Raw genomic sequence first — 17275 nt, forward strand, 5'->3', positions numbered from 1 at the left:
CGACGCAAAGCGCTCTCTGCCGAAATTGTTTTCCGAAGCAGCTGAAGCTGGACATCAAGTGTCAAAGATGGAGAATACGTGGGAGGAACATCCAGTCGAAATAACGTTACCATGGGTAAGTAACATGTTCTTCTCTTGTATCACAGCATTTTGAGTTAATTTGATTCAATGTTAGCTTTGTCTTATTGCTTCTACTGAAACGAGTTACTTGTTCTCGTGCTTCCCGTCAGCTTCACTTTTGAAGGAGAATGTCTTTGGGAGCCTTCTTCTTTGGGGACCCTGTCTCTGGTCATGAACTGTTGCCGCCTTATCTCCTTTGGCGTTTCGCTTCTCACGGTCTCTAGTTTTCTCGCAGCATCCTAGTGTTCTCTTACGTGGCCAGATATGATTGTCGATTAGTGGCACCACCCTAACCAATCTGTTTTCAAAAAGCAGTGTGCAGCTGGAGCCAGCTGTGATGAATCTGATGGAGTCGTCACGGATTCTCTGGCGATGACTTCCTCCCATGTGGCCAGGGGACGGCAGCTGCTACCTGATCCTGATCCTGACCCTGGCAATGGCTTTTTGAGGCAGGATCACTTGGGAGGAGACAACTACCGGGGTGATGTCATGACTTCATTCGATGAGATGCAGCATCTCCCCCTTTCCCATGAGGAAGACCCTCTAATACCCAAGACCCTAATGATATATTGTCAGTTACTTGTTCCCCTTTGTAGAAGTAAAGAAACCTCTTCATATTTTTTCTGGGCAAACACCCGCCTATGACACCAACACACAAAGATCCAACACAACACCTTTTCCTTCTGAAATACATACATGTAAAATCACTGAGAAGAACGGTTCATATACCATGTTAATGTAATGGTTGGTGCTAGGTAGAGTCAGAAAAAAGTATCCTTTGTCGTGCGCGAACACTGATTAATATACAAACAGGTTTTGAAACAAACAAATTGTAATCGGTGTCAATTGCTTATTCTGTCAATAAACGGACTATCTAAAACTGTGACTGTCATGCACACATTGGCAGACACATCCTATTGAATGTTGTGCTCCATCAGAGCCTTCTATCAACCATTCACATACATTTTTCATTTCAAATATGTACTTGGGCTTTCTTAAGAGTGAAAATATGCTTGGTACACGTGTGACAATTTTTTAATTTACTTTTTAATGTGACAATATATTCTTTCCTTTTGCTCTTTATAACGGATCTGGCTTTGCAAATGTATAAACTAGGCCTTATTTGTGTGGTGGGTGTGTTACAGTAAAAACGGTGCCCTCTACCTTTATAAAGACAGATATATATATTGCCAATGCTAGTTTACTCAGCAGTTAGGCACTAAAGAGTAAATGTCCACAGCACACGTTTCTTGACATTCAATCTCTGCAGATGGTCAATTTGATGATGACCCTAATCTAAGCCTCGCAATCACCTTTTCCTGGATTTCTTCCCGGCATTTACTTTCCTATTCATTCTCTTGTCAGTCTTCCATAAAAACAATGATTGCTTTCCTGGTCAACTTGCACTGACTAGTATTGTTTGCGATTGCCATTGTTCTGGTTAATAAGATTTGTGAACCACAGCAGTTCACTACTGTATCAGTCTTACACTTACCTACTTTCGTTTCAGTTATATGTATGTAAATCCCTTAGATACTCTGCGGTACTAAAGGTCATATGCTTTTATAAACTCTAAATAGCTTCAAATACTTCCATTAGTAGGAGTGTGCTTGCTTGCAGTTCATTCATGTATTATTTTAGAATGCGCTTAAGCACATAAAGGCTTATTTTCTACCTTTTAGGATGGAGACGGACGCTGCTACCCTTCCCTAATACATACTATGTTCTTGAAATGTGTAGGGAGTCCTGTGGGTCTTTTCACGATTCCTTGTTCCATCTTTGTGGGGATCAGTAATATTTTTAAGCATCTTCGCTAAAATGTCACTGTGATACAAAATAGTAGGTAGTTAAGGAGGAAGAGAAACGTATAGATATTTTAACACATTGTGTGCCTTTGAGCTGCAGTGTCATTTTTCAATTGAAAAGATGGTGGTTTCTTTTCTAGAAATTGTGCCTTGGAAAGGAATTTTATGAATGTCGAGTTACATCTTTGCACCTTCTGTCATTTTTGGATTCGTTATTAAAATCTGCTTTGAGTAGTTGTAATTCCACACAATGCTACATGATCAGAGTATGCATAACCTGATCAATGTGAATGACTCAGTCCTAGTCTTCCTGTCACAGTGCCAATTTACATAATCGTGATTGTGACTTCGATGCTACATAACAAAGTTGACGGTTGCTACTTTTGCAGGAATTGTGAAAGAGCAGAGCTAAGTGATTAAACACGGGTAAGAAAGTCTGTCACTATAGCAAGTGCCTGTGTAAGGAACGGACGCTCTTTTCGGTAGGACTGTCAGGAGGTAGAATAGGACTTGGAGTAATGAAGATTCTAGCAAGTAATCTTTGATTCTAACCGAACGTGCATGACATGATGTGGCTAATCATCCATATCACGTCGACATTGTAGCTAGAGTAATCCTAGGTGGATAGCATTCATTTTCGTCACCACAAATTACAGTACCCTGCCTTTTCCCTTTTGTGAATCGTAAATCTTACTTCAGCGTGCATGTTGGTGAACCGATATGTTTAACCATTGTTAACTTTCTTTCCTAGGGGGCTTCTGTATAAATCTTCCACGGATTGCTTGATTCAGGCTATTCGAGGAGAAGGTTTCATGTCTCTATACAAAGGTTTTATGCCAACTTGGATGAGAATGGTGAGATTACACTTTCTATTGTTAACACTGATCAATAACGAGACCTAGGTGGTCCAAATGTTATGAACATAAACATGTACAAATGGTAACCGGACATTATACCTGGTCTTTCGTATGTCATAAGAGTAGAGGTGGACAGAAGGGTATTTAATGTATTCAGTTTTGTGGTGTTTTGCCTACTAGCCACTTTGTAACAAATATATTAAAGAGCAATTGTTTTGTGTTCGTCTGTGAACGTGACACTTTAGGGTGCTTTTCCAAGTATACAATTGTTGAATAGAAATATTTGTTGTGGTGGGATGCAAGTTAACCGAATGCACGAGTTATCGAAGTCTGATGAAATCCTATTTTTGGGACATGTATGTGTTGCAGCCAGTCTCCCATGCTCTGGGAAATCTTGTTCAAAGCGAGGTGGTCCTTTAGTCGAGCATTGTGTGCTGGGCCGTGTCCCTTTGGGAGTTATGAGTGGAGATAACTTGTTAAACACCCACGTCTTATAGAAGCAAGGCCGAATATTAGAGTTCAGTGCACTGCACCCGCAGAGAACTGCCTGATGTGCGGTGGTTGTAAACAATGTGCACTTCATCTTATCCTGGCAGACTTTCACAGTATACTTAGGTTTTCACTTTAAACTTGCATATGGCACCTGAGCAATCGCCAATCAACTAAATTGATAGCCAGGATTCATACCCAAATGCTTATGCTTGGTGCATACGGTTTTGAATGTGTTGCTTGTAGAGTGTCATGCAGGTGTTAGCATACATTTGATTTCATCAGCACTCGTAGAAATCATGCAAGTAGTCTAGTGGTTCACTGATTATCAAATCTTCAATGTCCTTTTGTCATCAAGGCATTGAAATGTAATTTTCAGAGTAATTCAATATTTTCATAAAACAAAGATGGCCTAAAACCTCCACTTCATTTTATGTTTCGAGACACCGAAGCGTGTTGGAAACCTGTGCACGCTAGCACAACATCTACTGCTACATTGGTGTCGAGATTATTTATGGGTACAACCCTTGGCAAGTGGCAGTGTGAGATTTTCAGACGCATGAACCTGTAGCGATCAGTCACCATATGGTAGTCCTGATTGCATAGCCGTGGTTGCGTTGTTCAGAACACTTGATGTCGTGACCAGGTCTTTGCTTACAGATAATCAAACGAGAGCACTTAGACACTGGGATAAAGTTGCGGTTGGCATTATTCTGGTTGAGTGCTGAAAAGTGTGTTCCTGCTGGATATATGGTTGTGCCGGAAACTCGACTGTTCTCCATGCGTTTGCATTGATCAGCCTTGTGTGCCGATATCCTTGTGCGAAATGGCCACTATAGCATAGTTTACAAAAACACACTTTTTCTCTGTACAACCCAGGGACGATCAGAACTTAATCTGTAATTGTTCTGTGTAGACTAAGGCCCCATAATTCATGAACGTTGACCAACATATGTTTAGCTATCTAAGGAGGCATTTTCAATCCAGACAAAAGCAAGTGATGTTTTTTTTTATTTTTTATTTTTTTATTTTAACATTCAGAAGGGTTTTGGCAGAACACAGTGGAAGGGTACTTGATAGATGTATGCAACTTTGGGGAGCACATTTCAGTTTCTCCAATCTTAGCCATGCATTGGACAATGGGCACCATAATCTCAGTCATCCTTCATTGAGGAGAGTAGGCTGTGGGTGATTAGCTATGTAAAGTGTCGTCATCCTTTGTGATGTTGGTGGCCCGGTATTTAATATTTGGTCTTACCCACTGAAATGGGGCAGCTGTGGTGATCAGCTCCATTTGCTCTCGCTCCATTGATAACTATCTCAGATTTCTTTAAATTGATAATGAATCGCAATACTATTTGATATGTGTCCAACGCTCCCATTAGGTGTGTTTAGGGGTTCTGACAGAGACCAGACGTCACTGATGAACATACCTAATGTGTGTTCATTTGTTGCAAACATTAAGCCCATGATTATGTTGTCGCTCTTCATGGTATTCGCCAAGGGTTCGAAGCTAAGCATGAACAGAAAGGAATCTAACGGGCATTCCTGTTTGGTGCCTCTTTAAAATGATAATGGCTCTGAGTGATTTTTGTTTCACATATAAGTGCCTTGGGTATGATCTAACATTCCCGACTCGCCCCCTCTAACTTTCACCGAGGCCAGCATATCGAAATTACTAGTCTGCCATGTCCCAGGCCTTCTAGTATCAAATCATGTCAAAATCACCAGGACTATTTTTGCGACTTTTCTGCCAGATGGACTACACGCCTGATATTGTCAAACGTCTGGTGACTCGCTATTAAATTTGATTGATCTGCATCCACCAGATAGGGCAGAAGTTCCTCAGTGCTGGAGGCAAGACTCTTTGTATAAAACTTCCCATCAGTGTTCATCATTGCTGTCTCTATAGGCACTGTGGACACTGTGCATTGGGATGACTATAAGGCATATCACCACTGAAGCCCATTTAGAGATCAAACCCTTATAAAATGCAACTGTCGGGCCGTCCAGACCCAGGGCGTTATGGAGCTTCAGAGGTTTGATTGCTGATAAAACCTCCTGCCTCTAACAAACTACATCTTTAAATCATATGCAGGTTTGCATTGTAGTATTCCATTTGATCTTACCTCTCTGCTCATCTGTTTAAAGTGTTTAGTAGAAATTCTGAAGTGCAGCATTTTTTTGTGTGATTGCTGAGCATAAGCATTCATGTGAATCACTACATTTTATTCATATGTTGGGCAACTTTTGTGCACCAGAGTCGGGTGGAGGAAAATGTCTTTGGATTTTTCTTGGTAACAATATATTTGTAACAAGACAATAGAAAGATTCCTTTTAGTAAACTAGTTAAGTTCTCGCAGTCTTCACCATGTCTTGCATCTGTGTTCTTTCTTTTGGTGACTTTTCAGAACCCTCTGTTCATGCATAAGATGCTCTTCTGCTAATCGGGGTACCCTGCGTTTTTTCTTCTGCAAAATAAATGACTATCTCTCCATGGACAGAACCTATTCATCCCAAATATTATCCATGCTTGTGTGTCCGGGGAGGTTGTCACTAATAAAGTGATACATATGCGAGCATACTTTGATATTTAGAATGGGATATTTCGATACCACCTCCTTGACGTCCATTTCTGGTCACTGGAGTGTGACATGATAGAATAATAATTGGTTCAATTGAGAGCTCGTATACCGCCACATACAAGGAGGAACAGATAAATGTTATCTATGTGTATATCAATATGAGATGGACGTTCTAGTAGAGGGTGTAGCCAGATTATCCAGTAGAATTCCCTCCGAAATTCAACATGGCCTGTCCGCAGAAATCTGCTTGTTCCTTTTGTATACTGTACTTGTTACCTTGGAGCATTGTCAACATTTCTCTAGCTGCATTTACCAAACCAGATTGAAATTGGCCACCAGAATAGTCTCTCACAGACCTCAGCAACCACCTGGCCAACCCCTCTCCCCCCCCCCCCCCTTCCTCCGCAGCCTCCACATGTCCAGCCCCAGAGGGAATACTCCCCACCCGCCTAGACACCTCCCTCTGCACCCCCCTTACTGTCCTCCAACCTTCCCAGACCACCCCTTGCACACTCCCTCCCTGCCTTCCCAACCCATCAGTGTCCATGCATCCCTAATCGCTGTTCGGCTACCCTCGCCAATACGCCACACCCTCTGCTGCCCCGGCAGCCCTCACACCTATTCCATGTGCACCCAATTATCCTTTAAAACACAGAATCCACAACACAGACTTTCTCAACTCTGCACACTTCACCCTATTTCCCCTCCCCCAGGATTATTTCTACAGCTCACACCATTATGACCACCTCTCGCCCAACCCTGTGAAATCACTCTTCACCCCATCCTTCTACACCCCGGCACTGACCCCTTTCAGCCCTCTCGACACTCCTTTGGAAATCAGAAGCCCCGGTCATCTTCAATCTAAACCCTCCCTTCCTGTCTGCCTCCATTCATCAACAAGCCCAGTCACTGCCTTGCACCCTCTCCAGCCCCCCTTCCCACCTCTGGCTCCACTCCTCTCCACCACACCAGATCCACCCCCTCAACCGCATATTATGAACACTCTACTCACACACTCAAATAATGCTCATAGCGCTCGCCACAACACACACCTCATCTTCCCCTCACAACCTCTTGCCTCCTATCGTCCCCCACACCTCTCACGCTAACTTCCTCCCAATTCACACTGATCCCACCTCCCCTACCTTCCCCGTTGGGCCTCATCAAGAAGTTCCACGCCACAGCCCCCACTAACCCCCCCTTGCCGGCCCTCCACCGCTCCCCTCTCTGGGGCCAACAACCCCTGTCCATTTAATCACATTTCATGCATACTAAACACCAGATCTGTTGCCAAAAACCAACACACCATATGACATTATTTATTCTGAAAGCCCATACATCTTTTTCATCACAGAAACCTGGTTCTCTGAAATCTTCTATCCCATCGCACAAGAGGCATTTACCCCAGAATACACACTAATCGTGCACAACAGAACAAGCGGAGCAGGCTGGATTGCCATCTTCCACAAATCAGTCCTAGTGAAATTTCTCATCAACCCCTATTACTCACAGCTTCTTGCTCATATACAGACCTCCCAGCTACAACAGAAACTTTGCTGATGCTCTAAGCAACTCCCTAGTGGCCATTCTGGTCACCCACCCCTTCCTCACCATGCTAGGAGACCTCAACGTATGGTTTGATGCCCTGCATAGCCACATGACACAACCACTCCTGGACAAACCTGGAAGCACTCAACAATACTCAACTGATATCCAGAGCCATGCATACCACAAGACATACCCTAGATGAAATATTCAGCTCCTCCAATCTAATCTCCGCACTCCACTCCCACCCGCCCCTCCTAACTCCCCCAACCACAGCCATCTTTTTGCTGTCGACTGCAAACCCTCATCCCTGCTTGACTAACCCTGGACCATCCACCCGCTTCCTGCTGTGGAAGGTCATAGTAGCTCCTGATTTGGATGACTCCCTGCCCAATCTCCCTCTCCAAGAAGGTCTGCCCTCCATTAGCCATTTCAACCTAAGGCTCTCCAATGACTTCAGACCACTCGCCCCCACCAGATCCTCCTCCCACAGACAGGGCCCTTCCCCTGGATGGTTCACCCCCTTCTCTCCCAACCCACTTGCACTTAACGCAGATAGCGGGCCAAAGCATCTCCCCAGAATAGAGCTGAGGAGAGTTGATCGGCATGTAAGCACTTCAAACTAAAAAGGCTCAAGGAACGTGGAGTGAAGCGCGTGGGCTTACTACATTTTGTAGGCTGAAGCAGAGTAGACAAAGACCTTCACCTATGAAGAGGGTATTGGTCGTGGAATAAAGTAAAAAAACTCTGAAGCCCTTGCAGTCTCTCCAGCTCCAATGGAGATACCTCCAGTTTAAGGATACCTCTCCTGGTGACCACACAACGGCTAAACAGTCTCCAAGCTGAGACTCCGGGGCCAGACCTGCACATGTTGCACTGAGGAAACTGGATTTGCACCGAATGTTTCAGACGCCGATCGGCCCAAAACTGTTCATGTCACCCAACACCTAAAAATTAAAGTGTGGATTTTATTGAAATGGAGGGGGGGTGAGAATGATGAGCTGGGAGAGTAATATTAGGGGCACTGCACACCCCTTAATGAAAATGACCTAGAATGTCCAGACTGGTATCCTATGCACCACCTCTAGACACAGAGGTACCCTCCCCCCCACTCTAATTTACCTACTGAAGATAATTGTGCATATTATTCACTGCTAAAGGAGGCTACTACAAGATTGTGGATCAATGCACAAGAGACCAATGAGGACATAGATTATAGAAACAAAAAAGTGTACCACAAAACAGGGTCACATTGTGTATCCCTTGGATGCAATCACTGAAAACATGTCTTGCTCATTCTCTTCTAAAACTAGCCTTGTGTCCTGTATTAGCCCCCAGGTGGGTGAGCCAGCCTATCGGGTTGCTCCGATCATGGGCTGTATGCCACGATCCAAGCCAGTGTTCTGAGCAACCTGAAGGCTTTCCTCACCCACCTGTCATATTCCCCTTACCCTCCTGTTCCCTCCAGTCTGTCCCTTCCCTCCCGACACTCACCTGATTCCTTTGGTGGCAGAGGTGCTGCAGCTCCCCCTCCAGCCTCCTGAGCCGCCGTGGAAATGGACGAGGGGCTCCACACTCCATCTCTGCGGCACCCATCTTAAATATTTTGTTTCAATGAATGGGACACCCCAAGTGCGTTCGTTCATTGAAACAAAATACATTCAGCACCCCAGGCTGTCGGATTGAAAATTTGGGGTGCTAATGGCAATAACAGTTGATCTGGTCCACCGGAATCTGCTGATAACGGCACCAGGGTCAATTTCTATAACTTGGACCCCAGGCTGTTACCCCCTGGCCTATTGGGTCTTATTGACATAATGTATCTTTTCCATGCAGCCAAGTCCTATATTCCTGAGTGGAGTGTTGGGAGGTTTTCAGGTTGAGTGTTGGCTCAGAGTTCCGATTGGGTCACCCGGTGCTCGGGAGCTGAATGGATGGTATGTCCAGTGAATAGTGTTCATCATGTATCCTGATCTACCATGTAAGATAAGATACTACTATATTCCTTTATGGACATTTTGCTCACTACAGGGAAAAGCACCAGCGAATGCTGCGCAAACACCCAGAGAACTATCAATCTCCTGCATCAACTGAGGATCTCCATAAATGGCCAAAAGTTCAGCCAAACCAAAAGGTTCCTCTTGGATAATCGGGATATCAAAAGGGCAATAGTGTTTCCTTCACAGGAAAAAACACCAGATTTGCTGGTGCACATCTTTTTATCAAGCCAAGCAGTCATAACCATTTGCACAGTAAGACTTCTGGGAATGATAGCATCATGCATGTTCCCTATTCTATTTGCTTGTCTACGAATGCAGTTTCTACAAGAGTAGCTCGCAATTCAATGGCCACAAGATGAGTGCAACAATCCAGTGGTTGTTTCAAAAAAGCTAGTAAAACCACTAAAGTGGTATGCTCTCTCAAACATGTTATGGGGAAATCTTTTTCTTAATCTGCCAGTGCAAGTGACCATAGCGAACAATGCCTTGAATTCAGGCAAGTGGACACCCCAACAGGCATCTCTGCACACCTAAACGACAACAAAAGGTATTGTGGTGGGAATGTACCAATGATCAAAGCTATTATGGCGTAGAACACATTTATCCTCTGGTGGTGCACCCACCACCATATTTGAATCTGAAAACAGTCCTACATAGACCGCTGATGAACAAAGCCTCCCTAAAGGACCTTACTTACAAAGCATATTTCCTCATTGCAATCATATCAATAAGAATAGGTAAGGGATCTTCAAGTACTCTGTCCTACCCTTTGTCACAGTTCATTAGTGTAAGGTTGCATTTAGAAATCACCCTCGCTTTTCACCTAAATGCATTTAAAATGTTAATGTAAATCAGTCGGTAGAATCGCCCGTTTGCAAAATTCAGAAACCAGGGTAGGAAAGGCACCTCAGAGCGGTAATGTTCGATCTAGACCAAAAAAAATCACTGCATAAAATTTACAGAACACAAAGGTAGGGGCATACAATCGCCAAATCTACCATTTGAAAGGTGGTTTTATGCTGTATTCTACCCCGCTACACATTGGCAGACAAACCTTTCTATGACTCCTCAAGATCACTAGACAAGAAGAGGCCAACTTTAGTTTTCACTGAAAACGTCCCATTCGATGCAATTTGCAAGGCTTCTACTAGATCGCTCAGATGTGAAAGGCTCTACATAAGCATTCATTTTGAACTGTTCCTTCAACTAATCTAGCACCTTCTAGTACTGCTCCCTAATCTATTCAAAGCATGCAAGTCCAAACAGATTCACACACTTTAGAAAGCTGGGACCCCTTCAACCGTTGGGCAGAAGGCTCACTAGGATAAAATCCAGAGTGAGCCCTATCCCAGATGTTGGGGTGGCAGGGGGGGAAGGGGCGCCAGTTCCTGAAACCTCCCTTCTCCAACACTACATGTACCATGAATGCCGTCCTTGATAAAGATACCATTCTGTCACCTGATGCCTTCTTGTACGCTTTCTGCCCTCTCCCCTCAACCCCAGAAGGCACCTAGGAACAACCAGGAAAACCCAGACCGCAACCAGGAGAACAGAATCAAGAACAGTGAAGTAATGGACTGGGAATTTCCTGCCAAACAAAGCCTCACACCCTCCTCTCCCTCCCCCCCCACTAGACCTACCAACTCCAGACTGATCCCAGGAGAAACGGTAGGGCAACAGAAAATGAACTGGGAGTGAGGATAGACTGCAGGGGGACAGGCGAGACACAAAAACCCTCCCCAAAACAAATTGGCAACAACTCACCAGCACCCGAGGAAAGCCACTGGGGGAGAGAGCAGCCTGAGGTGCCCCAACGCCTCAGCTACCAAGTATCAAAAATTCTGAGACTGCAAACAAAACCGTTCTGGAAAAGGCAGAGGGGCTCAGAAGGGTTTTTAAAGCCTCTCGCTTTTGTTTCCCAGCCCATGGGGAAATGACAGGCAAAGATTGGTTCCTAGAGTCAGGTTACTCCTGCAGCCAATGGGAAGGGCAGGGAGACGCAGAACCAGCAGGACCACAGCATAAAAGGAGACAGGAGATGTACAGTGTAGGTTACAGGGGGTAGTAGGTCAGGTGGTGTGAAGGTGGACTAAGAGACCAGGTGGAGGACGGACATACGAACAGAGAGTTGGAGGCAGAATTGAAATGGAGTGCAGTTGAGGAATTTGTAAGGTGTGTGTGTGTAAACACCTTCTGTTTGGGTTGTGTAAAAGGTGAGTGCGAGAAAGCTAGAGAGGGAGAAGTGTATGGGGAATTGGAGTGAAAGTGAGTTGAGTTTGGAGAGTGCAAGACAGTTGTGGGAGGCGTGTTGAGGGCAGAGTGAAGTAGGAGAGGAGGGGTGGTGGTAGTGGTAAGAGATGTGCATAGTGGTGGTAAGGAGTGGATCGAGGAGAGGGTTGTACTAGGAGATGGTGAGGAAGACAGAGGGTGTTAAGAATGAAGGAGAAGAGCTGGCTGGAGTTGGGAAGGAGTTAGTAAGAGTAAAAGTAAGTAATTGAAGGCAAGACTGTCCACAGTATGTAACCAGAGCCACTTTGATAATCCTGGGATTGTTAGGATAGGGTATCTCTAGAAAATCCCCTATGGGAGCCAGATAGAGAAGGCATTTGAGTTTAGGATCTCATTACCAGCTTAGCACTAGGTGGTATGGGTTACCAATCGATAACTGACAACACTGCGGTTTATGGACACATGGGCTAGGGTGGTGGAAGCCTAGCGGAGAGGTGAGCGGGATGCCAAATAGCTTTCCCCTTCTCCAGCCCTGTGTGTTGCATTGAACATTTTTCTATCGGAACACTGAACAACCAGAACATTGAACATTAAATAATCTTCAGTTCTTTTAAAAAAGATAAAAGCCCTTGAATTCTCCTGGAGACTCAGTCTTTAAGGGGAAGTTTGCTCAAAAATGGTATTGTCCCGATCGTTCTGGCATTTATTTTTAAGCATACTGTAATCTGTTAAAAAAATATTCCTATGCATTTTGTGCTAATCTTATCCGTTGATGCATCACCCTAGGTTCAAGTGCCCTCGCGGCAAGAATACAGATCGTTCACCCATCAAACTGACCCCACTAGACACATACGCCCCTTTTCACAACGCCACTGCATGTCTCGTGTCAACGTTCTCTGTGAGCAAACTATTGACGTGTCTCCATGGAAATGCCAAGACGCTTCTTTCCTAAAGTATAGACAGACCCTTTCTGAGCAGACAACGAACACGTCACACATTCACATACACACCCACTTTTCTAAGCCTTTATAAACACCTTGACATATACCAGGAGAGCATCTCTGCAGTCTACAAGGTATATCGTCATCGAGCTACCTGTTCCCCGGAAACCTGTTCCACGGCTACTTGTTCCCCTGCTTGCTGAATCGCCTCATTTGTTCCTCCAGGTAAGGGTAGGTCACCTATTTGCTTCTCTATGTTCATCGATCACTGCTCTGAAAGTTTCTATCGATTTCTATCTAATGTACCCAGTATTCTAATTTTCATTTATCTCAGACTTCACCATTATCGAATGTTTGATGTATTTTGATCTCGGTAAATGGTACATAGCACCACTGTGTATTGTAATAGAATGGAATGTTTCGTGGTCCATGTTTGAAAGCATGTTTTCTTTTGATGCTTGAAAGTTCATTCAATGGACGAGCAATATGTTACGATTTGCGGTATAACAATCAATTCTGTAAAAAAGTTATCGCTGTGTTAATTCGACTAGGTTGCACAGGTTTTCTTTATTTAAACCAAACTTTACAGACAAAGCTGTGTAATAATTGCTTTATTCACATTAATACAGTGTTATTTGTAATAATATTTTTTTATACAGATCTTAGACTTTTCAAGAATGTCTTCATGTATCGTTATCAGTTGCCCTTCTGTTAACCATGCCAAAACTCAGGGCACAGTCCTGCATATATTCCTGAAGGATAGTGACTTAATAAAATGGATTAGAAATTGCGGTTTTCCAGTGGACGAGATTGAAAGTAGAGCCCAGGCTGTCTTGGGAGACGTGAGGGCCTATCGATTACACGTCTGCAGTCTGCACTTTAACGATATGTACAAACAACCAAAGTGCACAAAAAAAGCATCAAACCAGAATTCTTCGTAAATTGCTTCCAAATGCAATTGCGACTCTATTTCAGCACACACTGGCTCAGGTGAGTAGTGGGCGATGAATTTGTTATGTTTGTTGGTATGTAGGACAGTGGTCTGTATAAATATGTATTCTCTATGATCTCTCAAATTATTTACAATAGTGTACTGAAAAGGTAACGACCATTTGTCTGTGGTAAAATCAACCTAAACCAGACCCGATAGCCACTGACAGGCACGTTTAAATAGCTAAGGCCACGCAGGAGCAGTTTCCCCACATTCGGCTTCAATTTGATGTATGGCACGTTGCCAAATCAATCAATTAAAAAATTACAGCTGCTGTTAAAAAAAATAAAATGGTTCGGAAAACATTTTAAAGTGGTCTCAGTCTATCGGCAACCATCTTTGGTGTAGCTCAAAAACATTTGATGTATCTTTAGAAATTCTACTTGAAAGATGGCGTTCATTGATGCACCATTGTTCCAACATACACTCATGGACAGAAAACCAACATTTCCACGAATGTACACATGGACCTTTATCGAAGGAGCAGGAACGCAAAAAGAAGTGGTTGGTATCATGTAGCCCTCCACAAAGCACTTGAGAAGATCGTGTACGATAAAACGCTTTCAAGAGACCTGAAGGGACTCACTGAATTCTGTCATAATGGAGATTTGGAGGTGTTCCGTAATATGTGCCTAAAGTACAGACCCAAAAGGTTGTATTTCGGCATAGACGGTATGGAGACCAGAACAAGACTAGCTGTACTTCCGCACAACGAGAACGTTGGGGGGAACAAGCAAAAACTGCAGGAACATTTGGGATGCTTTGTTACCTCATGGCCTTAACCAAACAAAGCAAACAATGGATGGCCAAACCAATATACCAGGAAATTGGTTTTGAATATTTGAAAGATCAGACATTGATTGTGTTGGCCATGCATACTTATGGAGCATACTTATGGAATAGATCCTGATCTTGTTCCCAGGACCCATACAATGCCACAAAACCTTGCAAACGAGCCTCGTCCTCCAAAATCAGAACTTGTTGAAAGGTTGACTTCCAGATTGAAATGATTTGTAGCGGTCTTCAAAATCTGCTCACAATAAAATGTTGGATATGTTCACCAATGTTTGGACATTGTACAGAAAAAATGTAATGCTATTATACTTGCAGTTTCAATGCTAGATAAAGTATTACAAAGTATTTATTTGTGCCAATATAATCTGGTTTATGATGCATGAATGTATATATTTGAACTTGCCTTAATTTATATTGCTTATCCTCTGTCTAGAAGATACGTGTCTGGGGTTGCTAATGGTACTTTTGTTCAGAAGAGAAGTGCCCTAGCACTTCAGTGCTGGACTGCCCATTTGGGTGTGAGAAAGAATGATATGTAAATGGCTATTTCCCATCTGTGAAAGGTACACTGAGGCTTGGTGTCTTTGAACCCCTCTGCTAGACCCTAACCCCATGCACAAATGCAATTCATGGCACTAGCGCTGATGGCCTCTGTTAGGTAAGATTCTCCTTGTGGTGATAAATCTTCCTGACGTGTGTCTACCTCAGAACATTTTGCTTTACTGGAGGATTATTTTTTCTTATACCTCTGTGAGTGGGATCCTTTTTCCACACTCACAGAATATTTTACTCTTTTTTATGGCTGTCATGTTTTTCGACTCTCTATAATGGCCCTCATTACGACCCTGGCGGAATTCGCGGTGCTAAATGCACCGCGGAGCACGGCGGAAAGCCGCCGATAGCGCCATGGGGGTTGGCGGATTTACCACCCCATGCCGACCTTGGCGGAGCGGTAAATCCCCAATCCCCATTTTGCCCTTCCCCATTCCCATTCTTGCCCCATAGGGTATAATGGGAGTGGGGAAGGCGTTAATTACGCCACCGTAAAGTACGGTGGCGTAATTAACAACGAGGTCCCTTAGCGCCATGGATTTCTCCGCCCGGAAAAACCAGGCGGAGAAAGGCTCCATGGCGCTACAGGAACTCGTAGTAGGGCGGACGGGTCCGCCGCGAATAACGCTGGCGGAAACCCACTCCGCCAGGGTCGTAATGAGGGCCAATGTCTTTTACAATGTATCCTCTGACAACTTTTTGGCAATAAGTGCCTTTTAGCGCTAGGTTGCCCTAGGGGCTCCCCTTTTAACTTTCACTGGCTAACCTTGAGAGAACTACAGTTCCCAAGGGTAGAAAGGATCTTTGGATCCCTTTCACATTTTATTAAGTGAGACCAACACCCCCCCACCTTATGTGGAATGCTGGGGAGATACTGAGTATCCCCTTTCTCATTTTAAATGTACGATTTATGTTACAAGGACAAACTTGCCATTAATGGCTGGTGGCAGTGATACCTTTTACTAATTGGTGCACCTTTACCATGGGCTGTTTGCACGGTATCCGGTCATTGCATCGAATCCAAAGCATTGACCGACCATGCCATTGAAAAAAATGCATCGAAAAAAACAATTGAATGCATTTTTTAATGGTAAAGGGTTTAGTTTAGTTTAGTAAAAATGTGTTTTAATGTTTTTAAAAAAATGCATTCAATGGTTTTTTTCGATGCTTTTTTTGTCAATAGTATGGTTTTCAATGTTTTGGCTGTCGATGGAATCACTAGGAACCGTTTGCACAGCCCCTGTAAAGGTACCCCTGGGTTCTCATTTTACCAAAATGACTTTATCCAACAAGAAGTGCATCAGAACTATTGACTGTTTCAATTGACTTTGGCTGTCCTAGTGCCTTAAAGGCACCCTTCTGATTCCATTGACTTTGGCATTGCTTGTCCCCTCATAGGTTGTAATTTGTTGACCACTTTTACTGATGTGAAAGGCTTACCTAGACTTCATTAGAGGATTCAAACTTGTCTTCACATTATAAGAAATTATGTTCTAACCTTTCTGGAAAGTATATAAAAGATTAGTTCACTTACGTTAGAAATGTTCTGCCATTCTGAAATGTAGATGACAAGCATTACTTACCGTGATAGGATTTCTGATGATTGTATCTGCTTAGATTCACATGCTGTGTATATAGTCCGACATCTAATGGTAATCGTGGAGTATTGCATCTTTTCGTTCGAGGATTGAAGGGGGAAGTCGACATGGGCATGCTTGTAACACTATCCCTAATGTGACGTGTAGTGTATCCAAAATTCCTCACACGTCAAGGTCCCTTTGGTTGTGTTTTTTCTGCCGTGAGGGAGCCTTATGACTATTGTGAGTGAGTACAAATAGAGAGAAAGTAGTAAGAGGTCTATGTGCCTTCTACTCCGAGCGGGGAGGAAGGGTGGGAACATGTGATTCTAAGCAGATACATTCATCAGAAATGCTATTATGGTAAGTAATCCATGTCTTCTGGTGCTTGTGAATCTGCTTAGAATCACATGCTGTGCATAGACTAGCGAGCAGTACCCAGAGTTGGTGGGATGTGAGAAGGAACAGTAGTAAAGAGATGTCTTAGTACAGTTTGTCCCACCTGAGAATCAGACCTAGAGTGAGTATCTAGGCAGTAGTGTTTTGTAAAGGTGTATATAGAACTCCAGGATGCTGCTTTGTAAATGGACTCTAGAGGAACATTTGCAATGAATGCTATGGAAGCCTCAGTGCCCGAGTAGAGCATGCTCTAGGCTTGAAGGGCAGATCTCTCTTGGGCAGAGTGTGATGCAATTTACAATCCACTTTGAGATGGCTCACTTAGAAACAGGGTCCCCTTCTCTTCCAGCCGCGACTGACATGAAAAACTGATTCGTTTTTCTTAGTGGT

The 17275-nt window shown here is 43.7% G+C and overlaps 1 protein-coding gene across 3 annotated transcripts in view; it reads left to right on the top strand.

The window, feature by feature from the left end:
• The window catches only part of SLC25A27 (solute carrier family 25 member 27), a 575367-nt gene that overhangs the window by 527027 nt on the left and 31065 nt on the right, over positions 1–17275 (top strand). For 2 of the 3 annotated variants that reach the window (XM_069605806.1, XM_069605808.1), the window contains one exon: positions 2677–2779. The exons of the other annotated variant lie outside the window; for it this stretch is intronic. In XM_069605806.1, coding sequence (XP_069461907.1) covers positions 2677–2779 — 103 coding nt within the window. The remainder of the gene's footprint in view (positions 1–2676; positions 2780–17275) is intronic. 3 annotated transcript variants of the gene reach the window in all.

Source organism: Ambystoma mexicanum, chromosome 4p, assembly GCF_040938575.1.
Source record: "Ambystoma mexicanum isolate Mex_15411 chromosome 4p, UKY_AmexF1_1, whole genome shotgun sequence".
In the NCBI taxonomy this organism is placed as follows: domain Eukaryota; kingdom Metazoa; phylum Chordata; class Amphibia; order Caudata; family Ambystomatidae; genus Ambystoma; species Ambystoma mexicanum.